This window comes from Agelaius tricolor, unplaced genomic scaffold, assembly GCF_023055355.1.
Source record: "Agelaius tricolor isolate 1412-34295 unplaced genomic scaffold, bAgeTri1.0.p SCAF_2, whole genome shotgun sequence".
In the NCBI taxonomy this organism is placed as follows: Eukaryota; Metazoa; Chordata; class Aves; order Passeriformes; family Icteridae; genus Agelaius; species Agelaius tricolor.
In genome coordinates, this window is record NW_027269262.1 from 34823457 (window position 1) to 34851146 (window position 27690).

The 27690-nt window shown below is 39.7% G+C and overlaps 1 protein-coding gene across 3 annotated transcripts; it reads right to left on the reverse strand.

Moving 5' to 3' along the window:
• Positions 1–651: 651 nt before the first annotated feature.
• On the reverse strand, positions 652–27443 carry STX17 (syntaxin 17). Of its 3 annotated transcripts, none has more exons than XM_071455912.1 (8): positions 27247–27443; positions 21652–21833; positions 17525–17590; positions 11190–11406; positions 5932–6050; positions 5795–5845; positions 4146–4232; positions 652–3461 (listed from the first exon to the last, which is right to left on the reverse strand). In XM_071455912.1, exons 2-8 carry the CDS (start codon positions 21772–21774, stop codon positions 3222–3224), a joined length of 903 nt encoding a protein of 300 aa, XP_071312013.1. In that variant the 5' UTR covers positions 21775–21833; positions 27247–27443; the 3' UTR covers positions 652–3221. The 3 variants fall into 3 exon arrangements, with proteins under 3 accessions (XP_071312013.1, XP_071311998.1, XP_071312004.1); XM_071455897.1 differs by having other exon boundaries at positions 11190–11409; XM_071455903.1 differs by lacking the exon at positions 27247–27443 and adding an exon at positions 27089–27182 and having other exon boundaries at positions 11190–11409.
• Positions 27444–27690: the final 247 nt, after the last annotated feature.

The following is a 27690-nucleotide window of genomic DNA, read 5'->3' on the forward strand; positions in this document are numbered from 1 at the left end:
GTTTTATGACAGTTCCATGCTCAAGTAATTTTGGTGCATTCATTGGAGTTGGACCTGATACTCCTGAGTTCTTGATGACCACTGACCCAGCTGCACCAGTGCTCGAGTCCCTTTTCTCTTTGCAGGCAGGATCTTGAACAGCTAAAGCTGAGCTGGGCTTGCCCATTCTGCTGAGGGGCATTTGAGCCTTTACCTGAGAAAGCAAAGTGCTTGTCAAAATCCAAGTTGTGTTTCAAATTGAGCCCTTGCAGTCTGAACATCTGCATCTGTGGTTTTAACCATTTGGTGCTCAACTTCCCACTCCCTTTAACACTTCTCACAGCTTTTCCAGGAGAAGTTGTCAAAAATATTAGTGTTATCCCCTTAGGGAACAAAACCATTCCAAACTGTGTTCCACTGAACTTGAGTCCATTTCTGAGCCACTGTGTGTGTATGAGTTACTGGATGCCTGTGACATTTTAGGAACTTCTATTCATTTCAGTCAATGTAAATATTTCGATAGCTGAAGTATGTGTTTGGGAACTCATTACAGGATTCTTGTATCTTGGTAGTGCAATTATTTTAATAATGTAAAATTTGGGAGGGATTAATCTTTTAGATGCTGAAAGGAAATAAACCCTGGTGTTCTCAATAAATGCTCCAACCAGTCTCGTAGGCAAAAACTTTTATTTCATCTGAAAGAATTATTTATATCTTACAATTCTTCTGAGTAACATGCCTAGCAATTTAATTGCTAGTTTGGTTACTCACATGCTGATGTTTCTTTGCATATGTAAATAATCCACCTATTTTAAAATATCATAGCTTAAATAACAGTCTCCCACATCTAGTGTGTACACAATGATTTCAAATTGTTCCACAAGGATGCAAGGGGGAAGAACAGTTTCTGTAGTAGACATTTCATAAAATGAGTGCACACCAAGCTGAATTTGTATAAGCTGGGGCAGGAATTCAGTCTTTCGAATTTAGATTGTCCTGGCATTATTTCAGTTTGGGGGGAGAGGATGGAGTCCACAACATCGCAGATGTGGCTGTTGTCATTTAAATGCACGAGGTTTCACAGCATACAGCAGGAAAGCAGAGAGCACATTTGAAGATCATACAAAAAATCAACCAGTTTCTCATTAAGAACACTTTTTTCCTTAGTGTCTTCCTTTAAATGTAGAAAATAAATATCAAAGGAATGAACAGCCTCACTATGAAGTTGTTACAAGCTCATTAACTGTGTTTACATCTGAAGTAGATGCATTGAAAGGAAAGGGCTTTTTGCCTGTCAGAAGCAAATGAGTGGAATTACTCAGGTCATGTTTTGCACTCCAGCTGATTTTACCAGTGCAGGCACTGAGGCTTTAACACATGCAGTTTTGACAATGTCTGCAATTACTTGTGAAAACTATTCTTGCACACATTGTTTCCCTGAATCTCAGACCTACTTAAAATAGACATAATGCTCTGGCTGATAGCAATTTCAGTATTTTAAAAGTAATAAGGAAGCACTGCTTAGAAGAAGTTATTTGTGCTGTAACTAACAGTTGCTTACAATGTCTCTAGGCACAAAACCCCATCATCTGTCATTAGCAGACAGTGATTTCCAGTGATGATATCAAAGTACTGCTTATTGAAAGGGAGCTCTTTCTATAGTACACTGCCCTGGACCATGTTCCCTGCTAGGGAGCCTTATCTCAATACTGACTTCACTGTGCACCTAAGAAAACAACTCAAGCAGAGCTCAGGATGAATTGACCAATCTAAAAACTTCAAAAAGTGGCTTCCCAACCTCAATTTCTGTTCCCCCAAACAGTAGCAGCAGTAGTGTGGGAAGTGTCCTGAAAGGGTGGAGGTAGGACCATGTTCAGAACAGTAAATTATGTGACAATTGTACAATTATATGACAATAATAACACATTAACACTTTTGCATTTAACAATCAAAGCTCCAGAAGCAAAACGCTTCTTAAGGAGAGTAAGATAACAGGTGTCCACTATAAAAAGCAAGCAAAAGCACTGCCAGCATCTCACCCCATACAGGCTTCACAGCATGTCCCAAAATCTTGAAGAGGCTGAGCAGCTACACTGCAGTGTGGATGGAAGCAGAAGTTTTGGCACTGGAGAGCAATGCAAGAGTGCAGCTGCCCAAACAAGGCTGGTTTATGCCATAAGCTCTATCAGGTTGACATTTCCAACCCTGTCCCCACCTCTGGGGTTGCCAGCCGGCACTGCCGGTGTGAAGGGACCTCCCTCACTGCTTCTCTGCTGGCCTGGGCCTCACACCAGCCCTGAGGGACAGCAGCCCGTGGAGGGAGTGGGCCTGGCTGCAGCGCTGCCCTCCAGGGAAGCTGTTCAGCTCTCCCACCAGGGCGCTCTGGGCTCCAGGAGAAGCAAAGGCAACATCCTGCAATAAGTGCTGCTTCCACGTGTGAGGCTTCAGGTCCAGAATGCCAGAGCTTGGCTCTTCATCCTGTAGAGTGTTCTCAGGACAAGCCAAGGAGCTCAACAGCTATGGAAAATTACTACCCTCCAGTAGCAGTGCTGCAGGGTTGCTGCTTAGACTGTTCAATTCACAACTACACTTTGAGCCAGGTGGGGAGTTTACAAATCAACTGCCTTGCCTGAAAAGGGGAGAAGCTCCTTCCAGTGCTGATGTGATATATACATAACTTTTTTTACTTTGCTCACTCAACATTCTCACCTTTTCTTACAACAGCACATGCTTCCCTGTGTATTATTAAACAGGCATAGTCGGTCATATCCTGGGGAATAACAGGAAGAGTTTGTGAATCCACATAAATTAAGGTAAATTTAAAATACTATGAGTGTGAAAGAATGATGGCATTTATTTCCTTTTCTTTGGAGTACTACAATAAAAGCTCCAGCTTCTCATGGCATTTATGGGAAAGCACTAGGATTTTCCAAGTATCTCTTTGCATTGTCTGCAAGACACTTTGTGCAAATTTGGCATGAAGCACCTGTCACCCACTATTATAGCTGTGAATATAGCTTACCTAAGAATTATGTAATTAAAAGTTATGCATATAATGTTCAAAAGACTGATGTCACCGTGTCTGAAAAGAGAAATTCTGACACGACTTTTTCAGCCCTCCCAAGGAGCAGAACTGTCATCAAAATTCACACAACTCAGCCTTGTATATAAAGCACAAGGCTCCAAGTCTGTCATTAGCTCAGCTACTACACTGTTATTCCTGGCCATAATGAATCTATACTTCAGCTGGATTTTTTGGCACTTTGGTGAGAAAGCTCTGGACAGCTGGAAGAGACCTGCTCTATCATTTTTTGTTTTTTTCTTTGTATCAATTTTCCACCTGTGAAGCCCAAAATCCCACCACCAAGTGCAGCTGCAATTCCTGCTACTTTGAAGCCTGCAAGGAGACCAATAGGACCCCCCACCACTCCACCAATGACTGCACCTGCCACAGGCAGAGCTGCCAGCTTGTATTTTGCAGCCTGTAAAGGAAAAAAAAAAATAGTCAGAATACTTGCCTGTGGTGATGTGCATTTTCCCCTCACTGCTCTTGGCAATGACATGAATGCTCAGTGATAAATAAACTTTACAAATTAGTATTTAGAAAAAGTATGACAGAACATGCTAAAACCAATTCAAAATCCTGTCTTGTGTATGCAGTTGTGAACCAAGTCCTTTCATGTGGTTCTAGCTGCTGTGTACACTGGGTGTTACCTGGTCAGCATCCTTACATCAAATCAGAAACTGAGGAAATGCTCAGATTTTTCAGTGATGGGTCTGACTGCAGCTTTGGGGTTTATTTAGCAACTGACATGGAACAGGATGGCAATGACAGGTTATGATCAGCCTCTTGTTTAATGTTTACGTGATTCTTGTGAGCCAGTCACTGACTGCACTTGTCTTTGCAGGTAAAACAAAGTAACCATCAGAATAGTGTTTCAAAGGCCCCCCCAAATTAAATAATTGTATTTTCTAGCAGCCTGGATGTGATAGAAAATTACAAGAGAGATTGATTTTTTTTTTCCCTGCTACCTGTGGGTCATTTCTTCTTTATTTCCTTAATTGCTGGTTCCCTCAGCATTAAAGACGGCAGATCAATGGGGTTAATACAGAGGGTGGCTGGGAGGCAGAACACCATTGATTCACCAGCAGGAGCAGATCCCTACCTTCCCCAAGTTTTTGGTTCCCTCTTCAACATTCGCAGCAGCACTGTTGACATGTTCTTCAATCCTGTCAATCTTCTCCTGCTGGGACTAGATGCAAAGGAATTATGAGTGAGGGAACCTGCTGGGAAGCAGCAGTGAGCCAATACACACCATTTTAATGCCTGTAATCAGGGCCCCACAGCAGCTTTCATCTGCACCCGGCAGCCTTAGTGGTGCTCCATGATTAGCATCTGCTAAACTCTGCTGAAGCTACAGACTAACTTCAAAAAAATCTAAACTATTAAGTAATAATATGGGGTGGATATTAAACAATGTCTTGCTGCAGTTAGAGAAAACAACACAAAATGGTTTCTAAATCTTTCCTATAGATAGAGGAATTCACAGTCCAAAAGGAAAAATAATCCAAAGTAGCCTGTTTTGTTTCCTGCTGAGTCTCACGTTCAAAAAAAATTCTATAAAGGGCATTTATAAGAGCAGTACTAATTTCAATATACAAAGCTGTATCAAAAAATCTAAGAAGAAGTATTTAATTACGACATTATAGAACAATGACTTCAGAAATAGTGACAGCACAGAAAATACACTTGATGTTGCTCTGTATTTTACTGTTTGATTTTACAAAAACATTCCATCCTTTCTCCAAATGCAGTCAGTCAGGTTCCCCTGCAGCCTCTCCCAGGGAACACTGGAGCAGAAGATAAAGGGGTTTGTGGGTTAGTTTGTTCTTATTCTAATCTACGCAGGCTGTTTTATGTCACAAAATAATGAGATGGCTGATGTTCAGCTTAAAATAAAAGGCATTCTGAACTTTTTGCCTCTTTCTAAGTCAGAAACTGCTGAATACACAGCTCTGGTATTCATCTACAATGCAGTCCACCCACCTTAAATGCTTGCTATTATATCTAATGATGGTTAAGTGGGAAATCCAGTAAGTCCTGGGAACAGGACCTCTTCCTTTTACCTTTAGAATGAATGAATGAATGAATGAACATTTTTGCAGTTCCTCTCCAGTCTATATGGTACTTACTTGGGTATTTTTGTATAGATGAAGCAGCACATATTCAGCAGAAAAGATAAAAGCTAGGTTATTTATCCCTAATAACCCAATAGCAAGGAGATTAAGAACTCTCCTAGGAGATGAGAACTGTGCATTTAAATTCCCTATGGCACAGGAAGAACTAACATTGGGAACCGACATTTTGGCAATGCAGTGAGAACAGAGAAAAGGCATGGTAACAGTGAGGATTTTTCTAGCACTCCTGATTAAGTGAGAAAAGATACCTGACAAACACACACCCTGTGCAGGAAGAGCTGTCACCACCATTACAATTAGAAATTATAAAGACTAATAGGACCTGGGTAGAAGTCTGCAATCAACACAGCAGAGCTTCTGCTGAGGATCAGCTCGTGGCCATGTGCACTGGCAGGAACATCACAGCTGCTCCACTGACAAGAATTTGGGAGCAACTCCCAGCACAAGTGCTGAAAGAGTGCTGCTACCTCCTCAAAGTGTCAGGTTGGCAGAGCCTGAATCACAGGAGAGATACATCCTCAGCGTTTTTGTCCCCACCCAACCCCACCTGGGAGTTACCCATGCACCCTGTTTTTGTAGGAGACTCTGTAGGACAGAATGCAGAATTAATACTTACACAGACCAAGAGGGAAAACTCAGTCACCAACTGGCTGAGCTCAACCAAGTCCTGCAAATAAATAAAAAAAAATGTTATTCTATGATAGTTGCTAAAATGAAGAGCACCAACATGGCAGGGAGGCAGTTCCAACATACCCCTTCTAAACTTTCCCAGGACTCAGCTGCATTTTCTTCCTGAGGTATTTCCGGAAGGCGGGAGTAGATCTGGATCAAACTTTGGGAGCCATCCTTCACTTCTGTGTTATATAAAGTTTCTGAATGAGAAACATGATGTTTATAAATAAATGCACTGAACCAGGATGCAGGTGGTGTGCAGAATTTCTTGTTCCTAAAGTTTCTCAAGGGTAACCTAATACTTAAACTAATTCAAGCCAAGCAACAGCCCCAAAAATGATCATATAGGGAGATGCCTTACAGCACTACACAGTTTCTTAAAAGGATGTTATTGACAAAGAAATAGATTCATTTCTATCAGCACATTTTCACAACCAGTCCTGAAATGATACTAAATTATACTCCTGAATTCAAGGTCATTTAATTCATTTTGTATCGACCAGGCTGAGAACACTGGGCTTGGGACAAAAACTTTTCATTTATGTACAACACATAAAAACACTGTGCTTCCAAAACTGAACAGACAGTTACTCATTTTATGATTGATTATCATGCTACTGGTTTGATTTTCAGCCATTGAGAACTAAAAGATGCTGGAGGAAAAAGCTTTCAAAGCAAAAGCAGTGAAACCCAAGTAATGTGGTACCCAGCATTCCAAGCTGGATCATTTGAGTAAATGGTACTGTGAGGATGGCAGACATTTGCAGCTCAGTGCTGTACACGAGATATTCTCAAGTATGTTCTTCCCTAAATCACCTGGACTGAATGCAGAAGGCATTTGGACAAAGTATGGTGGTAAGAACGGGGAATGACAGACACTGAGTGGCACTGGGGAGAGCAGATACAGGGACAGGCTCACACAGCCCTCCTCCAGTCAGAGCCCACTCCAGAGTCACTGCCGAGGTCATGGACACGCCTGTAATTGTGGACAACAAATTGAGTGGCAATAAAGAAAAATAACAAACAAGTTTGGCTTGTCAATACAAGGACTGAGGAAGAGCTTGGGGGTCTGGAAGGCAGACTGGAGAAGGTGTACATGTAAACACAGTGCAAAGATCATCTCAATTCAAACAACTTCAATTTCTGAAGGGAGATCGCTCCTTCAGCAGGACACAGGTGTTACCTTTCTTGGGAAGGCAGTCCCAAGAGAAAGTGGAAGGCTGGATAGATACATCTAACAATACTAAAGTGTAAATATTGTATTAAAACCTTTAGATCCAACGATTGTGCCAAGGTACGATAATAATATTATATAACTGTTACAACAACAGATATGTCCAATGGAAAACAAATAAATATAATCATATTCTTAAGAAAATCAGTGCATGCTTATTCATGGAATTAATTTAAGATAAAATAAAAATGATACATTTTCATAACATTTGTCCATTTCTCAACATTTTTATCCCAATATCTCAAAATAGATGAAGGACCCCATCTTCCTACTCTCAGTTCAGTAGAAGTCTAACATGAATGAAGTTGATATTTACACACAATTACTAAGTGAGCAGAGTAACAAGAATGCACTAAGCGATTTTGGGGCTTGACTTGGACTTGTTTTTCTTTTGAAGTATTTCTGCCCCTTTTCCTTTAAGAATCCAGACACGGAAGGCACTTCATGTTCTACAATCATCACCTGTTCTTCCTGAACATATTTTTGATTAATAACCTCAGATTAATTAAGGTTGTATACTCAGTTCTAAAATATTCCTTTCCCCTTCAATATAATTAATTATATATCAAAATGTGTGCATTTTTTGAGAAAACTGTTCTGCCACATACTCTGACATTTATCACGTGTTCTGAGGGTCTTATTTCATTTCAATCCTACACAATCCTATTTCAAAATAAAGTTTTTTCTGCCCAGAAAGGTGTACTCTTCCCTAATCAACCACATGCATGCTAAGTTGGTTAAAATTAAAGTATTCATAATTCAAAAGCAAAATAAAAATCTCACTAAGCAAAGTTACCTCCTCCCAAGACCTTGCTCTGGTCTGTTCCTAACAGTCTATGCTGACCTACTCCAGAAAAGCATATCCTTGAAAGTGTTGTAAAATCAAGGTTTTGCATGACACGCATTCCAAAGAAATTAAAACCGTAAGTAGGTTTAGATGTTATCATTTTGTAGTAACTAAAAATCGGTGAAAAAATTACGCATGAAAATTCTTTATTCACTTTAGGGTAAAGAACAGGAAGGGTAAGAGGTGGTCACATTTGGGCTGAAAGTATGAGCAAGAAATTTATATTCACTACTTCACTTTTTATCAAGTCTAACCAGTTTTAATAGAATTGAGAATGGAAGTGACTCTACCAGTTCATTTATACAGCATCTCCACAGAAATACAATAATACAAAACACCTCTGCAGATTTCACAGAGGAGCCTTACATCTCATTACACTCGAGATAAAAATCTAATGCTCTGGAAGATCCAATATGTTGCCTAAAGATTTTAGTAATTTTAAGAGTGGAGTCTCACCTTTTGTTAATATTTGTTTAATATGCAATTAAATTCCATTTCTATTGGCCCTCAGTTGAGGATGGTGAATGGGGGAAGGGACTGTGTCATATCACTGACATGCCTTCTAAATGGGAGATTTGAATTTGTAAACTCCTTCCTTCTCTAGCAGATGGGAAGCAACATGCTACAAAGAACAGGCACGTATTGAACTTCCTTTGATTAAGATCAACAGCCAAGATTTGCTTTCAGGACTGCAGCCTCTAAGCACAAAAGAATAGGCAATACACTGTGTCTGGGTTAGCAATTCAACAAGGCTGCTTGCACAGGCTGGCAAACTTGAAAAAAAAACTATTTAATTGTATTTAGTTGTCTGCCTGTCTGTTTTACTTTAAATGGGGTGAATTATTTCCACATTCCTGAGCAGATTTGCAGATGCCTGTCATTCCTGTAATATTTTTTCTGTTCTTCTCATCTTCATCATTCTAATAAATTTATTTGTCCTTCTGAAGTGCTGTTATTCTCAATATCCTCTGTAGTTCAAAGGTATTTCAGATTTCAGAAAGTCTTGTACTTTGAAATTAAACTCTAGTTCCCATTTGCTACCTATATAATTGTGTAAAAAACAGAAGCAGTAAGCCAGAACAAAGCCTTTCCAATGAAATATTGGAATGAACTGAGAACAACTGCAGAAAGTCACCAACAGAAGAGGTATCTTAAATTTAGTTCTGATCATAACAGAGAAGAGCACACAAAGAGACTGAAAGTAATGGCCAATATATATGAAGGGAATCACTGAATATCAAAAATAATGAGATCTCCACAAAAGGGATGTCAACAAATTGGGTAAAACTATTAATAGGAATTACATGGAAGAAGTTCCTAAAAGAAAAAGGACTGCAGAAGTGCTGTCAGACACTAAAAACAGGCTGTGCTGAAGAGGACATCAAATTGTCCTGATGCAGAGGAAGTCGTTTATGGCTTAAGCAAGAGCTCTTCAATGCCCTGGATGTCAAGAATTTGACATACAATATGAGGACAAGTTAACATAGAAGCATGGAAAGTTAATATCAGGAAGACCAGGAGATAAATATATTGCAACTACCAAGAGGCATAAATGGTAGCAAGGAAGTTCCTGTGAATGTTTTTGAAGTTAGAGGAAGACCAGGGATGTGGAAGTGCATTGCCAGATAAAAAGGTGGCTTTAAGCAGGTATTTGATACAATTAATTTAAATAAGAAAGAAAGAGAGAGGCTGAAACATGAAGAGAACAGGTTAAAAATATTTGGATGAGCTAGGTCTATTTGGGGTCTGAAGGTTTGATGAAATTCACTCTAGAGCATTTTTAAGAAATAGCCTTTGAAATGTTAAGCATATTTTTGGGAACTTGAATAAGGTGGTCCCCAGAGGACTGCAAGAGAAGAGACTTTGAAATCTACAAAGATATTAGAACAAACTACTGAACAACTAACTACAACATGTTGAAGGTGTTGAAGAGGTCAAGATTTTTATGTCAGAAGCCCATTCAGTCTGTTCTGCTGGCCTTGTAAAAGAGAAGTTTTTTACAATGGGGGTGGTGAGGCACTGGCACAGGCTGCCCAGAGAAGCTGTGGATGCCTGGAAGAGTTCAAGGCCAGGTTGGATCTGAGCAGCCTGGTCTGCTGGAGGTGTCCCTGTCCATGGCAGGAAGCTTGGATCTAGATGATGGTTCAAGGGTCCCTTCTAACCCAAGGGGTTCTGTGACTGTGTCTGATTTATCTCCATGTTCACAAGGTTTTCTGATACTACTGCACATGACATTTTCGAAAGCAAGCCCGGTTGTCAATTCTCCTTTTCTCCCTGCTCAACCACGAGGCTCACTGGCTTGTTAATCACACTTGAAAAGAGTTCTTGTAGTTCTGCATGCAGCAACAAGAATGGTCATGAAATCAAATCTGACAGAAGGTTCTTCTACAGTGCTACTGCCTGAGAATGCTCTTTCAGTTTTAGGACACATGAAATGCTCAGATCATTTTAAGTAATACTGCTACTGTAGCAATCTAATTACAGAAAAGGGAAGGGTTTAATCCTGATGGAACCAACCAACAGATTATCAGGAGAGAGCACTGGCCAGCACCAGGGCATAACAGAGACTTCTCCTGAAGAGAGAATGGTAGAACAAAGATCAAAAGACATTTTCTACAGAAAGGAGGGAAGACCAGCAAACATATCTGATTTCTAGCATGTCACTGTGTGTTTTCAAAATCTTTTATTTAAATGGATTTATACTCCTTTCTTGTCAGTTAGCAAGTTAAAATGTTAAAGGAAGAGATGTTCTTCCTTACCTAGGAACTTGCTTCTCTTTTTCCATATATTTCATCAATGCTGTATTACATTGTCTGTCATATAAAAATCTTCCTGGTATTTCTTCACTAATTCAATGAAAATGGCCAAAACGATTACTTGCACAAGATCAAGTGATTTTCAGGAGGGACAAAAGAAGCCAAGCTACCATGAAACATAAATGAAAGTATTCTGCTTCCTATGAAAAGTCCACTATTTCAAGATCCAAGGGTACAGCACCTTTGTCACAGAAGGCCATAGATATTTAATTTTTTAACATATTCAAGCATTTTCTGCTTATCAAAATTCAGTCACAGGGCATGGCAAAAGTGTGGTGTAGGGAAAGAAATCTACTTCTTCATTAACAGTACTCTTCAACTGAAATCTTATTTGTTTACTTCATTTATCTTATTTGTTTGCTTCATTTGTATCTGGTCAGAGAAATTGCATACAGGATACAATGACAGAGATACAATAAATACAGAAATTAAATTCTACTACCTTCTCCTAGAGTTGCAGATCTGGTTAAAGAGGCATCCTCCTGTCCTTTGAGTTGCCTTTTAAGCTCTTCTGCAGATTCAGAATGCAGCTGCAGGAAGTCCTTAATGGCAACTGAAGCTTCCTCTTTAATGGGATTTATCATTCTCTGCAGAACTGGGATGTCTTCCTGCCGGACTCGCAAACACAACTTCTCCATCTCTCGCATGTTGGCACGGAGCTGCTGCAAGAGCATTAAGAGTTATTTTGTAGCTGACTGTGTGAAAACACCAGATGCCTTCAGTGCCTGGGAAGCACCTATTATCTTTATAATCAAGGGAGAAACATTTTTGAAGCCATCACCACCACTATTTTGAATTTTTCTGGTTGTTGTTTTTGTACTTTATCCACTTCTCCAAGTCAGTTTGTTTTATTTTGGGTTTCAATTAAAGTATTTAACTAATTAATTCATTGTGTAATTGCTCAAGTTGTTTCTGTTTCTCTGGTCAATTTAGGTCTTTACCAAAATATTTACACAAGTTGCAACAAGTTGCAATAATATCTGAATAAAGTAAGTGAGTGCTTCTCAAAATTTGCTTTTTTTATAATAATAAGTGACTATGGTGATCACAGGACCTCAGGATACAGTCATTCATAACCCCCAACTACACCAAAACTTTCATTTTGTGAAGACAACTTCAGGGACAAAGGAGAAGGATTACTTTTTTTTTTTTTTTTTCAGATGAACAACAAATACACTTGTTTGATTGGAATATCAAATTTAATAAAACATGTAAATACTTCTTTAGTTTCAAGACTTCTGAGGATATATAAACTGTTCACAACTAGCAAGAGTATGTGTATAGGCCTTTCACATGAGATAAATTATTTCTGCATTAAAAATAAAGGGGCTTTTAATTGCCTGGGCTTTAAAAATACACACAAATTTTCTTTTCCTACAAATGAAAGGACAAAATTTACAGTTTAAATTACACCATTTACTGTTTTAGGACAGAGTTTTTATCTAATTATATATAAAAAAAAGATAAATAAAAATATATTATCTGCACTACTTTACAGTGACACAATAAATTCTATTCTTTGTCGCTTATTTACCAATTAATTTGAATACTCTTCTCACAACAGAGCAAGAGAATGGATTGACACCAATGGGTGATTAGAAATAGAAAGGTTTTCTTCCAGAATACAAACCAGGTACAGATAATGCTTAAAGAGGTAAAATTGACTATCTGGAAAAGCAAGATCTAGATGGAACTAATTTTATTTATATACACTAGTGGAATTAATTGCTTTTAGTATTTATAAAAAAAAATAGTAGAAAATATAATTAGAGAAGAAGGAAGGAAATTATTCAACAACCTGTTGCACAAGCTTCCAAAGAAAGAACTATTGATTTGTTAAAATCATGTGGCAAATTACTAAGATTAGATTAGATTATACTGTATGCTTAAATTAAGAGTACTATTAGCCAAATTAGGCTGCATTATTCAAGACTAACCTCAGGTAAAACCACTGATTGACGATTAAAAGAAAGAGAGACAAAAAAACCCCAACTGTGGAAGACACTGAGCTGAATTAGAAACATGGTAGCCAGTAACTTTCCTAATCCATTCCTCATCTCAGTCCACCTCATGCTCCCTGGTATCTTCTCCCCATGGTGTGCCCCTATGTACCCAGAAAAGGAGAATGTCACCACTTTCATACTGCACCGTGTGCCAAAATTCTTGTTTTATAGAATCTTGGAATTTCATTTAAGTAACAAAATGGGACTATCGAAACACAACACTCAATCCTCTAATTTCTAGAGCTATATGCAAGGGACTGAGGTTGATCATGCTGTTTTAATTCAGTAAAGAAAATTATTTCTATTATCCTGTCTTTGGCAACAATGGAGACAAAAAAAAATGCATGTCAAACAAACAAAAACTAGTGAAACAGTGACAACAGTGAGTTTGGGGAGAGATAACAATGGTTCCACAGCAGCTTCTTTTTCTTTTAAAGAAAAAGGAGAATTTTGCAGTTGAAATTGAGTTTAAATGTAGTTCTACTTGGGATCTGAACCATTGCAGCTGTTGCTGGGGCAAATCACAAGTTTGTGCAGTGACCAACACAACACAACTGGCTGATGGGAGTTTGCACAGATCCTGAAGAGAAGCTTAAAGAGGTATGAAATACCCTAAGGAATGGCTAAACCAGATCCTCACTTCCACTGCTCATTATTACCTTGCTATCAAAGAGAAATATTTCTAAGCAAGAAGATGGAGGAAACAGATGATGATATTAGCCTATGTAGTAAAATTTAATTTTAGTAGCTCTTCCTTTGTGGTTTTGAAGGGAGGACTTGTGTTCCAATTACTGTCAATTAAACAGAAGGTGAATGGATTCAGCCTAGCAGGAAAGTTCAGCCCTGCTGTGAGGAGTCACATCCCAGGAGCTCACCAGGGTGTAACATCACAAATGTTATGGATATGCAAATGACTGTGACTTCTTCTCATAATAATTTTAATGGCACTGAGTTTAATTTCTAGGTAGAGCATGAAAGTGTATCACTTTCATCTCAACTGATTGCACTTTTAAAACCAAGATTATTTAGCAAGGAAGGTAATATAAAATTCTCTTTTCATTTGTGGAGACTTCAGAGTTTCGCACTCTCCAAATTCAATCCAAAAGACACAGAATTTTTCTTTATAACAATTGCAATTTTGGTCCATTAACTTCCAAAATCAAACAAGAATCTTTGTTTCAAATGGCTTTCTCGCAAAAACTGTAGGAAAAGGGAACTGGTGAAAACCTTGGGAAGTTATCCCTTCAATGCATGACCCACTGTCCCTACATTATTTCTGTCAGTTGTTTATCCAATCTGGTCTTAAAAGGACTTCTGCATGAAGAGCTACAACCTTCTTCATACCTCAGTGCCAGAATTCAGTATACTATAGCATTTCCTTATGTCTAATAGAAATCTCTCTGGCCTCAGCTTAAACCAGGTATTTCTAATCCTCTCTGTGCAAAATAGGGAAGGACAAGCCTTGTCCTCTTTGCAACCATCCTCTCTACGTTTGCAGACAGACAGCACGATGCTCTTGGACACTCTTTGGGCAAAATAAGTGATTTCTTGATCTTTACCAGAAGTCCTGTTCTCTCAATTTCTGACTGCATTCAGTGGTCTCTCCCTATTCACTTCATGCCTTCCTTGGAAGTGTGGTGCCCAAACTGAACAGACTATTCTACCTGGAATCCTATTACTGCTGACTGAAGAGACTGTAGGAGAGACCACACTGACTGCTCTCCTATTTATATATCTCACTAAGTTATCTGGCTTTTCTGGACCACTACCACACAATCAGTTCACTTCTACTCCATGTGCCTCAAGTCTTAAAAAATTCTTGGCTCAGGTCAAAGGAACTGAGTTTAAGGATATCTTTACCCTGCAGATGGCCACAGGCTGTAATAATGACCTGATTTTACATGATCCTTCACTGAAACCACAAAGAATCTCCTGCAGAAATACAAGTTTTCTACACTACTCCTCATGCCCTCACAGCACATCTACACAGTATGCCAGAGAGGTACCTGAGGATCATTTTAGAAATGTTACAGAAGACCTGAGCCATACCACACCTTGAGCCAACAACCTGAGCGTTGAAGATTTATGCAAAAAAGAGCTGATCAGAAACCACCTTTAACTTGTAAACCATTTTCAGCTGAACTAGAAACCATAAAGAAAAAATAGATTAACATTTTTCAAGCAGTTTTCCAGGTTAGAGTAATACAGTGGAGAGACTATGTCAGCCTAAATATGTTTTGCAGAACAGAGTCTCTTTTTGTGGGCTGAATACAGACTAAAGCCAGACTGTTCATCCACTGCATTTTTTCCTTTTTTTTTTTAGTTTAATATCTTATGTCCTTTCTAGCACCTGCACCATTTCCCTTCCTCTCACCACCAAAATGATCAGGGCAGTCCTTAGATGTTACAACAAAATACTGCCATTTCATTGAAATTAGCTTAAACCTTGCAGTAATTAACTAATTGTGTGGTACAGTCAGCATGTATGCAGACAAAGCCTAGAAAACTGCAAATTCATTCAGGCTCTAACATTATAAGAAGTCCATGGACTGTCCCTAAAAATGAAAATATACTAGAGAATGTTCAGAAAAACTAATACATGATACACAAGAGCTATTTTCTCAATATTTTTGAAAGGGTCTCTTCATGTGAAAGAGTACAAGATTTATCTGTGCAAGATTTATCTGTTTTCTTCACCTTCCTTTATAGAAGTTTTTAATGTGTCATCCAGTCACTTGAAAGCAGAGCAACAGATTTACACTCATCTATACTTCTATTATAATTTTGACCATCATCAAAATTACAACAGAAGTAATTATTCTGGGTAAACTGAAAATTCAGAAAAATGGGTAATTATGTGCACATGGATTAAATGTAGAATGGCTGTGCATATATTTGTCTAAAACCTGTGGCAGATGCCTTGGGTCAATATTGACTTAGGGATTCCTAATGTATTTTTACAACATCTAATTTTGAGAGCAAAGTGTGTGCTGCAGAGAACATTTGGTATCACAATAATTAATCTGATTTCTTTGCAAACAAACAGATCACAAGTCCATCAGTAAACATTTAAACAGCTTACGGCAAACACATTCTACATGTCATATAATTTATTATCAAGTACTCCAGACTCCTAACTATTTAATTAAAACAAAGAGCCAGTCTGCTCTTCTTGCATGGACCCAGATACTTATTCTGCTCTCTGGGTATCAGAATGTGAACCACTTTAATGCATCTAGATCTGTATCCAGAGCTAGAAGCAATAAGCATTAAATAAAACCTAAGAAAATTTACTTTGAGTGTAAGTAAAAACAGCAAGCTTTAGATTCAAGACAAATACAAACGTTTCTAGAGAAATATAAGCAGTTTTCTTATTAAACCACTTAAAATATCTAAAAATAACATCTTCAACACAATTATTTTTTCTGTAATTATTGATAGATTTTTGTCTTGCTAAATAAATGATACTGGTAATTTAAAGTTACAAGAGAAGCCTTTCCCACAACTCAGATATGAAAACAGATTAGAGAACAGACATAAGCAAATATATGCTTACTACACCACACCTGTTAAAATGCCACTGTTTTAACAGAACTTCCACCTTTGGAAGCCTCTTTGAATATGAAGAATAAACTTGTATTAAAATTTCAAAAGTACTCGGTGAAAAATCAAAATACACTCAAACCTCCAATGAGCAGGAATATTAACTGGATTTTATGTGTCACATCATATCACCTACACTAAAGAAAAAGCTCACTATTCTTCAAAAGTGACATGTAACTCTAGCTCTGCCTACTATCTAATTCTGTTGTTCAGTCAGGATTAAGTTCTTCTTTCTGAGGCGAGCTGGTTTTGGTGGTGTTTTTTTTTTTTCATTTTTAGTTTGTTCTAATTTCCCACAAGAGTCAGTAAGACACTGAAACAAACATGGGAATTCACAGTGTTAGAATTGTGAGCAATGGTTTAAGACTACGCCACCTGTGTTGGCAAGTCCTGCTCGTCCATGTGCAGTATAGGTCATTTACAGTAGCAAAGACAGGTCCCTCCTCTGAACCACACCTGTGAATCCAACACAAGGTACCTCTCCTGGCCAACACACATCTGTCCCCAGAACACTGGCATGCAGCTGTTACAGATACCAGATGCTACATCTGCCTCAGCAAACTTTGTGCTGCAGATGTGGTCCTTGTGTTCTTCTATGCTGACAGTCTACTTTGCCTGTGTGCTATTTAGCTGATGTTTGGCTGAGGTTCTACATCATTTTCATCAAGACATTATATATTTTTAGAAACAGTGTATGGTTCCCTGTTTGCTGAGTTGTGGATGACCATGGGTGAAGTCACTGAGATGATGCCCATGCTGACAAATGTGCTGGTATTTCCTCCTTGATGATATCATGTACCTAACAACAGATGTGCACATCCAACTAGTAGTCCAGATGTTCTCTATGTCTGAAATCATGCTTTGAAAGTTGCAGTATCCCTTATTGCAAGAGCTGTCTTCTAATTTAATAATGTAAGAGGAAAGTTTGCAAAAGATCACAGTCTCCAAACTTTTGCTTTTTCAGGAATATGGAAACATTTCTGACCGCACTTGCCTCATAGGACACAATTAGGAAATCCCTAACTTTTAAATGAAGCAAAACTAAACTGAGTGCTTGCTTGTCAAACCCACCTGTCAAGTGTATGTCTCTCTGAAGGTCCATCCCTGAGGTGACCAGAACTATGTCTGTAATTCAACCCCATCAGCAGCACAGCCACTTTCATATCCTTACCTGAACCGTTCGTCCTGCGTTGATGTGCTCTTCGTGCAGTCTGTCCCAGAGCCTGCATCTCTGATACTAAAATAGAGGAAAAGGACTCCTTAGAATCGCTATTTTTATCAACTGGCTATGCAGGAAAAAAGCCACCTTTGGTAAATTATCACTTTAATTTTCCAAAACTGAAAGTTGAGTCATAAACAGTTCCACTGCAAAATTCGAGAGGTAAATAGCAATGTATTTTGTGAAAAATTTTGTACAATGTATTTTAGTGAATTACAGACAACCAGGGTTTCAGTATCAGTTTTTAACATCCAAGTGATATTCCTTCTGGACACTGCTGTGGCATAAATCACTTGGTGGGCAGTAGAACAAATGGCAGAAGAAGGAGAAAGGAGTGGAATAGTGGATAAACAGTATTGGTCATACAGGACAACGAGGTATCTGATACTATTGACAGAGAAAATGGCATTCATTACACAATGCTGCTGTCTACATTTACACTGAACATTTCTACATAGTTACAAATACAGCTACAAGAACCTTCAGGCCAGATCTGGCACCTCCATGAGGCTCCACTAATTTTAGTGGGAAACTATCCATACAGTACTTCCCATGGGACAGAGGCCAGACTAACCATTACATTAGCAGAGAGCAAGTTTGGCGAAAAAATGCATATTATTACATATCAAGCTTTTCATCAATCAAACAAATCAGTGCCTGCTACAGGCAGTTGACACAAATGATACAGAGACTTCAGCATGAAAAAGAGTAATAAAGTAATAGAAGTAGAAGCTGTGACTCCTGGAATGTGTGCTGAAACTATCACAGAATGTATTTACAACATTGGATAATATTAGAATATTTATTTAATTATTTAGATAACAAGGCAAAATATTTACCATGATTTCTAAGGTATTTTTATGTAAAGTTTAATTCTTCAATTTCTTAATAACCTTTGTTACCAATAAAAAACTTTATCTATAGTCTCTATCTTTCCATAATTATTTTCATCATTTTAGATGCCACAGCAATAAGGATCATAAGTTACTCAGCTTCCTGAAATACAAGGAGAAATCTAAATTTACTACTTATTTTCAGAGCAAAAAGTTCTTTCATGTTAGGATTTCGTAGTGCTATGGAAGATAAAAGGTTTAGCGTTCAACAAAGTCAGATTAACGTCATTCTTCCAGGAAACTGAATAATAATAACCTCTGAATAAATTGCTATGCCATTAAAATTACTGCCAGTGTTCTTTAAAATAAAATGGACAGAAAGCCCTGTATCAACAGTAGCTCTTCCAATTTAGTCACCCCTCAAAGAGTACTGGAACAGGAATTTCTGAGGTTCTAGGGAAAAACCACCTATTTCATTTCGGCTGACTGTAATACATTGTCCAAACAACTAATAATAAAAAATCCTGTTATCCAGTTAAGAAAAATTCCTCAGGAAACCTTTACTGCTCTTCAAAATTTCTTCTAGAGATGTTCAGCACATTCATCTGCTTAATATATTGTTTTATTACTTTGCCTCAAAATTCAGAATATGCTAGTGACGAGTCCAAAGAATCCAATGACTTAATGCACTGACATTCACGTGGTCAGAGAATTCCTCCGTGTTGACTTCTCTTTGTCATGCAACACAAAGTAGGCCACACTCCTGGACAGTGTTCACCCTGGGGGCCTCAAGGATAGTAAAGCTTGAGAAGAGATGGTATTGACACTATTTATTGTGCAAACTGGGGCTGTTCAGCCTGGAGAAGAGACGGTTGCGTGGACACCTCGCTGCAACCCTCCAGTATCTGACGGGGGCCTACCAGAAAGCCAGAGAAGGAAACTTCACCAGGAGCTGTAGTGATAGGACAAGGAGCAATGGGTACAAGTTGCAAGAGGGGAAATTTAGGTTAGAGATTAGGAAGGAATTTTTTACTCTGAAGGTGGTGAGACACAGGTTGCCAAGGGAGGTCATGGATGCCCCCCCCATCCCTGGCAGTGTTCAAAGCCAGTTTGGGTAAGGCCTTGGGTCTAGTGGAAGGTGCTCCTGCCCACGGCAGTGAGGCTGGGACTAGATGATCTCTAAGGTCCATTCCAACCCTTTAACATTCTATGATCTTATCCTGAACAAATATTTGCAAAACTAAGAGAGGTCCAGGAATTAAAAACATCTATGGAATCCTAACCTCTTATGTCAGGTCCAGAGAGGGCCACAAAAATGGTCCAAGGGCTGGAACAGCTCTCCTGTGAAGAAAGACTGAGAAAGTTGGGATTGTTCAGCTTGGAGAAGAGAAGGCTCTTGAGAGACCCTATTGCAGCCTTTCCAGAAATAAAGAGGGCTTAGGAGAAAAAGACATTTTACTAAGGCCTGTAGTGACTGCATAAGGGGCAATGCTTTTAAATGTTTAGAGGGTAAGCTGATAATAGACATAAGAAATTTTTTTCTGATGGGGGTGGTGAGGAACTAGAACAGATTGCCCAGAGAACTTGTGAATGCCCCAGGCCTGGAAGCCTGGGTTGGATGGGGCTTTGAGCAACCTGATGTAATGAAATATGTTCCCAACCCATGGCGGGGGGTTGGACTAGATGATGTTTAAAGCTTCTCTTCCAACTCAAATCACTCTATAGTTCCATATTTCTGTGAAATTTAATCATAATTGTGCTATAGCCAAATAGTTTGTATTCCACAACTATAAAAATAAAATATAAAGTAAAAATATAAAACTTTAGGTTACTCTCAGACACTTAATCTGTTTTGCTCTATGAATATTCTCTTGAGAGCCCTCTTTAGAAAGAAACTTTCATGCTTCTGCTTTGGATCCCTTCCACCTCTCCTTGAAAGTATCCAGTGCACACAAAGAGAACTCAAAAGTTTGTCATACTATCTCCTGCTAAAAGCTCTTCAATAAATGTCTTACACCAACATCCACACTTGGATAAGACTGCAGGAAGATTCAGATACCCTCATTTCTCATTTTGGTCACCTTGACCTATATTCCCACCACAACAATGGTCCCCAGCCAAAGGTAAAAAGTGTTTCATGCAACATCCTTTAAAACGGGTACAAGAAATGAAATTGAAACAATGAAATGAAATTTTTCTCTCTTGAAAGCAAGAGAGAAAAAGTGTCTTACAGCACTTTTTTTTTTTTAAAGGATTGTTGCATATCACCCACAAAGTCTAGGGCAGTAAGCCAAACAAAATCTCCACCTTCTTGTACTACCAAGTACAGGAAGTGTAGTACCAATGTACGACCAAGTCAATTGCTGTTATCTAACTTACAGACATCTGTACCTCTTTTGGATACACATGCATTTTATTCCCTCTTGGAGTGAAAGGCCATCTAATCTATAAAATGTACTATAGAAAACAAGAATTTTCATAGGGAAAACATGGAAAGAAAGAAGAATTACAGAGAACTTATTTCTTAAAGGCTATAGCTTTTAAGTCTTCCAAAATGGTCAACAGAAAGTTGGACTCTCATATAGTTGAGAAGAAATGATGATGAATTTATGGTAGCCACTTCCTCTGGAAAGGTGTATTCAAGGTCAAATTTCATTATATATTGATTTTATAGTTTCTTCAAACAGTGATTTAGGAGATTAATTGTTTGGACTATCTCTGGAACCTAAGGTTTAAATCAATATTCATGAAATGAGGTTAGAGATATTGGCTTCATCATAAGTAAATAATGTTGCTGCTCTAAGCAATTGGACATAATTAGTGATTTTTGCTTAAAAGTAGCCTGTAAAATAAACAGAATCAGATTCTATAAAATTATCCTTTTACCTCTAGGGATGTTTGGTTTGCATGGCTGAAAGTTAATTTTACAAAAACTATTGAAGAGAAAATCATCATGACAGCTCACAAAAGTACTTTAACACATTCATTATGGCTAAAATTCATGTAAAAGATATAATATATGAATTATCATACAAGTATTTCAACCAAACTACTGCTAACATCAGTGTTTACTACAAATGTAAAGGCCTTTGTGCACACAATTACAAATATAGAACTTTCATCTTTAGCCAAATTTGAATCAAAGCATTTTGTCATCAACTTCTCATCAAAAACTCTACATTATCTTTCAGTGAGACTGCTTCTATACTGCAAAAAGAACTACATTAGTAAAATGTGAACACTAACCTTCTCAATATTTATTTGGTGTTTTCTTAACCTTTCCAAATCTGTTGGAATTGCCACTTTAATGAATTTCTGAATTGCAGGTTCGATTCGGCGGAGTTTAACCTTTTCTTCATCTTCAGACATCCTAAAAGCAGCTTTCAAGTCAACAGTTGTCCAATATACCTTCACCAAGGTAAAAACCCCTAAAACAAAAAAAATTAAACAAGAAAGTTAAACCTGAATCACTTTTTAAAGAAATCAAAATAAGATAAATCTGTCTTTCTGATGATCACATATCCCCCAAACCTACAACTAAGAAGTATTAATATCTGGATGTTTGCATTTAAATGTATTGTCTCTACTTATTTGCAGGCTTTGGGGATAATTTTTCATAAAACCTAACACTAACAAGAAGAAAAAAGCAGCTAAGTAATTAACTCAGAGGCAAATGTTTTACAGCATAATGATACATAAAAAGGTTTGGAAAAAACCTTCCAATTAGATGCTTTGATTGATCAGAATTCACATATTGCCAATTCTCATTCAGAATCATCCTAAAATTTGTAAAACATGTCCTGAAAACACACCAGAATATAATTAATTTTGGAATTCCATTTCCTGGAAATGTTAAGAGCTCCTGAATGAAGATTTGCACCCCAAATTGCATATGTTCCCTGCTGACGATGACTAAGGCATCACCTAACAAGGGGTATAAATAGGCTACTGAAATATTTGTAGGACCAGTAGGCACATAAGCAGCCTGAATTCTGTTCCCTGCATAGTGTAAAACATAATTTTTGTGTTTCACTTCTCTAAAAGAGGTGTGTAGTATTGTATGTAATAGCATTTATCTACAGAGCATAGGCATAACATAAAGGAATTCCATCATGCTGCATGCACATAAGGGGAAAGAAGACACGTATGAGAAAGTTTTGTCACAAGTGTCAGTAAAAAGACATGTGCTAACTTGGTTATATGGAAGTACCTGAAGTACCTCAGCTACCATATCAGAAAGCTTTCCCAATTTTCCTCTTTCAGTAACTAAATCGATTTAAACTAATTAACCCAGCATATTCCTCCTGGTATAGGTGAGGCACGGCAGAACTCACAGGTTAAAAAACATTCCTGTTTTTCCACAGCCACACATATTATCAACAGTGAAATTAGACATCACTTTTCTCACATCTGCCTAGCGTGTGAAAACGCAGAGGGAGGGTGTTGGTGTTTTTGTGAGAGCTGTGATTCCTGCAGGCAGAGAGAACATGGGGGCAGACTCCAGCTGATGGCACTGGGTCTTTGAACTGCTCAGTGTTCAGCCCCAGCCCTCTTGGGCAGGCTGCAGGGAGCACACCTACAAACCTGCTCCAAACTCAAAGCAGCCAAGTGGGAAGCATCTTCCAGCAAGAAAGGGAAAGCACTTCTGGTATAGGGAGGAAGATAGTTAAAAATAAAACAATGCTGCATTTTTCAGAAGAACAGAATGCTAACAGGAGACTCTCCTCCTTTGATCTATCCCAATCAACAAAGAAATTGAAAACTGTGGAAAGCTGAATGCTTACTGAGAGTAGACCAAGTTAGGGGAAGTCAATCTTTAAGGTTTCAATGACACATCTTTTCTTTTTCCAGAACCTCAAAAGGAAATTATTTCATCAACTGACTTTGCAGTCATTGCTAAATCATACCCACTTCAAATTATAAAGACACACTATCAAATAGTCTTACAAATCCCCTTCTAACCCAAGGCATTTAATAACAACCTTCAAATAAACATGCAGTGGATGGGTGACCTCACACTTTTCAGGTTACAAAAAGAACTTTATACCTTTTGCATTGATTCACTCTTTTCACCATTCCAAAAACAGCAGTTTAAATGCAAGCTGATAAAAAATACATTCTATTATATTTTGGTCACTACAGTCCCTAACTTTTGAAAGAGGCACTCACAGATCACAGTTAACTCTATTCTGTGTGTAGAACTGATTTTTTTTTTATAATGTCCAAAAGATAAGAAGCATCATACTCCAAACTGCAGTACTTCCTCCTCAAACAGACATTTAATTTCCTGGCAGCTTATACACTAATCCATGAGTTTATGAGCTAGAATTAATTAAAAATTGGTTCCCTAAAGATATTTAATAGCCGTATCATGCTTTTCCTTAATACGGAATCATCTTGAAGAAGTGTTGATGCAAATTCTTCGAATGTGTAACACAACATGAACTCCCAGAAACACACAGCCCATTCTGTCTTAGAAGAAATACAGCAGAGATGAAGTTAAATTCACCACAACTTTGTCCTTAACCTTTCATGACATCTGGAGATTGATGAGAGTCAAAACTGATAGTTTAGATGACTTACAATCTGGAGCACTGTGAAAGCAGAGTTGATGTAAACAATGGCCATGTGCCTTGGGTTGGTGATCTGAATTCTGAATGTTGAAGACTTGGCTGCATGCAGAGCTCTGGCTAGTCATTTTCTTCTCATTAAGAATTTCCTGACAGTAAAGTAACTTCCATGACCGTGTCTACTCTTAAAGATACTGCTGCCTAAAATTCACTGTGCAGCAAGTTCGAAAAACTAAGAAAGAAATATAAAAAATCCTTACATTTTCATCAGGTCTCCTGATTAGTTTTCTCTCAAATAGTATAGTAGCTTCTGCAACAAAAATTCTAAGCCATAAATTATCAATGCAACGTCTTACTTTTTTAAACGTTCATATCATATTAACATTAAATAAATAAAATTGACGTTATGCATTTCTGCTTGTTGCTGATGCAATTTCAAGGAAACCTTCCATACTTTACATGATTTGTGTTCTCCTAAGCATGACTTTAACAACTAATTTCTGAAGCAATAACGCCTGTTCTTTCAGCAATCACAGAGTAACAGGACAGTTTAGGTTGGCAAGGATTTTCACATGCCATCCAGTACAAGCTGAATCAGATGTCATTGCACAGACCTTTGTCCAGTAAAGTTCTAACACCTCCATGGATGGACACTCCACACTCACTAGAGCCCTTCCTTCAGTGTTTGACTATTGTCCAGGCTAAAGACAAACAAACCAACCAAACCAAAACCACAACCATGAAGACCTTCCATGCAGCTAAACCAGCTTGTGCCCACTGCTCCTCATCCCAATGTCATGCACCTCCAAGAGCAGCCTGGCTCTACAGCTCCTACCCACAACAGCAAGATCTCCCCTTCCTTCACCTCCTCTTAAGGCTGAACAAACCCACCTCTGTTTCTCCTAGAATGCCACGTGCTCCAGCCCTCTAACCACCACAACACCAGGGTCCTTTCCTGTAAGGCTGCTCTCCATCAAGTCTTCCCAACCTGTTCTAGGTGCAGGGCTTTCTTATTGCCTCTGCTGGAATTGTTGAGGTTTCTGTCTGCCCATATCTCCATCCTGTCAGGATCCCTCTGAGTAGCAGCCCTGTCTGGCTTATGAACCACTCTCCTCAGGCAAGTGAAAACACTGCACTCAGCTTCAGCTTCTTAGGAAGGGGAGTTGCCTCTGTCCTTGGATCTGAGTATCAGTGACTGAAATAACACTAACCCAGAAGTGATCAAGACTGAGATGCAGAATAACTTTCAGTCAACTAGGTAAATAAAAAAAGACATATCCAAAGCAGGCTGTAGCAGCACAAGCCACATAGTTGCAGTCAACAAGAAGTAAAATTCTTCCCAGGTATGGTAGCATACTTGTTATGAATTTCAGAAAATGCTGCTAACACACCTCAAATGTTAATACTCATGAACTTTTGTTTGTTAACACTCATGAACTTTGGTTAAACTGCATAGTGTTCTCCCCTGAAACCCAGTACGACAATAGACAACAAACCTCAGGAGTTCTGCTTGCCCAGGGAAACACAATGTAATTCAGTGATTTGATTTTAATTCACTCACAACACTTTAGACAACCATTGCCACTAGAAAAAGTACCTCCAGCATAAATGCCTTCTTGATAAGGGTTGAAAGGCCAAAAATTTTGCCCTGTAAATAAAATAAACTAGAATACAAGGACGTACAACAGCTTTCTCCCTTTCAGAATGACCTGAAACATTTCCTAGAGTGGTACTGGCCCCGCAATTGCAGTGACACGATCACCCACTTGGCCAAGGCCTGTAGTTAGTGAGGAACACACTCCTCTGGTAGGCTACAGACAAACTGCACTTTGGGACTAAATTACATCTTTTACTTTTTGTCTCTAAAATGAATCAAAAGAAAATAACTTTGTTATGCTGAAATAAGGCACAGTCGCCAGCCCCAGCGTGTTCACAAAGTAACATGAAACTGCTTAGTGAGATAAACAGGCACACTTGTGGGATCTCCCACAGAACACCCAGAATCAGCAGCTGTACATGTCAGGCTGTGGCTCCCAGTAGATCTTTGCTCTAGTGTCTTGCCTGGCAACACAAACTTGATCCAGGCAAGGCAAGGGCACATGACTGCATTTTGAGAAATCAGAGCAGACAACAGGCATTTTGTCCTGGATTTGTATGTTTAAGCCAGCTGCAGAAGGGCAGAAAACACCTAATGACTAACACGTGAACACCTTCTGCACAAAGCTGAACCGGTGGAGCAAGTCTGCGGTGGGCTGATGCCTGCCATGAGAAACCACAACAGCTCAACCTGCAATCAGAGCCCTAATACTGAATATTAACAGAACTACACCTCTGGTCTCACCCCAGAACCATACAATCAATTAGGTTGGAAAAGACCTTTGGGATTATCAACTCCAACCTATCAACACCACCCTGTCAACTAGACCATGGCACTGAGTGCACAGCCAGTCTTTCCTCAAATATCTCCAGCGACAGTGACTCCACCACCTTCCTGAACAGCCCACTCCAATATCTAATTAACCTTTGTGAAGAAATTCTTCTTGATGTCCAACCTAAACCTCCCCTGTGCAGCTTAAGACCAACAAGTTCTGGAGACCTACCCTGCCTGTACCATGCCCTGGAAAAGCAAGGCGAGCGTGAAAAAAGGAGAAGCATAAAAAATAAAGACAGGCTTCAAGTCTTACATAAAGGCTTCAAGCAGACTAAACTACTTTTTTTCCTGACTTACAGTTTTAAAAGCCTGGGCAATGCCAGGCTTAACAATTTGTCACACTGCGAAGAATAAGTAAATAAGTAAACAAGACAACCCAAGCTGGTGTTACACGTTCTGTCCCGATCAACACCCCACAACCCGACCGCGGGGGAACCTCGGGCCCGGCCGCTGCCGGGGGCACCCCTGGCTGGGCACACCCAGCCCCTCCGCCAGGCCGGGAGCAGGACGAGCCCCCGCCGCTCTGCCACCGGCCCCGGGTCGGGTCGGGTCGGGCCGGGGGCAGCGGCGGCCGCCGCGGCCTGGCCGAGGGCCCGGCCCCGGGAGTCGCGGGCAAGCCCGGCGCTCGCTCCGCGCTGCGGCTCCCACCGGCCCCGTCGGCAGGGCCCAACCCACGGCTCACCGTGCGCCCGCCAGGCCCCGGCTCGGCCCTTCCTTCCCTTCGCCTCGCTGGCACGGGGAGCGAAAGCGAAAGTGGAGCCGCCCCAGCCCCGCTGGCCGCTGGTCCCCGCTCCCTCCGCCCCCGCCCGCCCCCGGTCCCTCAGCCCCTCACCCCCTCACCATGGGGCAGCCGTGTGATGGACGCTGACCGCGGGCGGCGGCGGCGGCCCCGGGACGCTGGGCGGGAGCCGGCGCTGGGCTCCCCCTCCGCCGCGGGGCGCGGCCCAGCCCCCGCCCGCCACACGCACACCCCCTCCGCCGCCCCCGGGCCATCCTCCACGGGGTTGTTTCCCTTCGGGAACCACCGGCCGGGGGCGGGAAGGGGACGGAGAGGAGGAGGAGTAGGAAGAGAAGGAGGCGGAGAAGCTGTCCTGGCCACGGAGAGGGTACCGGGAGTCGGGGATCAGGGCTTGTCGGGAGGGAAAAGTTAAATTTATTCTTCTAAAAGAGACCCAAAGATTCCCGACAAAATTTTAAGAGCTTTTCATAGAATGATAAAGTATTCTTGGCTAGAAGGGGCCCACAAGGGTGATGGAGTCCAGCTCCCGGCCCTGCACAGGACCA

Coding starts and splice junctions, on each gene's coding strand:
- STX17 (XM_071455897.1), bottom strand. CDS start 21,774: ATGTCTGAAGATGAAGAAAAGGTTAAACTCCGCCGAATCGAACCTGCA. Junction 4,233..5,794: donor AGTTTTCCCTCTTGGTCTGT/GTAAGTATTAAT, acceptor CTTTGCATCTAG/TCCCAGCAGGAGAAGATTGA. Junction 3,462..4,145: donor GAACCAAAAACTTGGGGAAG/GTAGGGATCTGC, acceptor TTTCCTTTACAG/GCTGCAAAATACAAGCTGGC.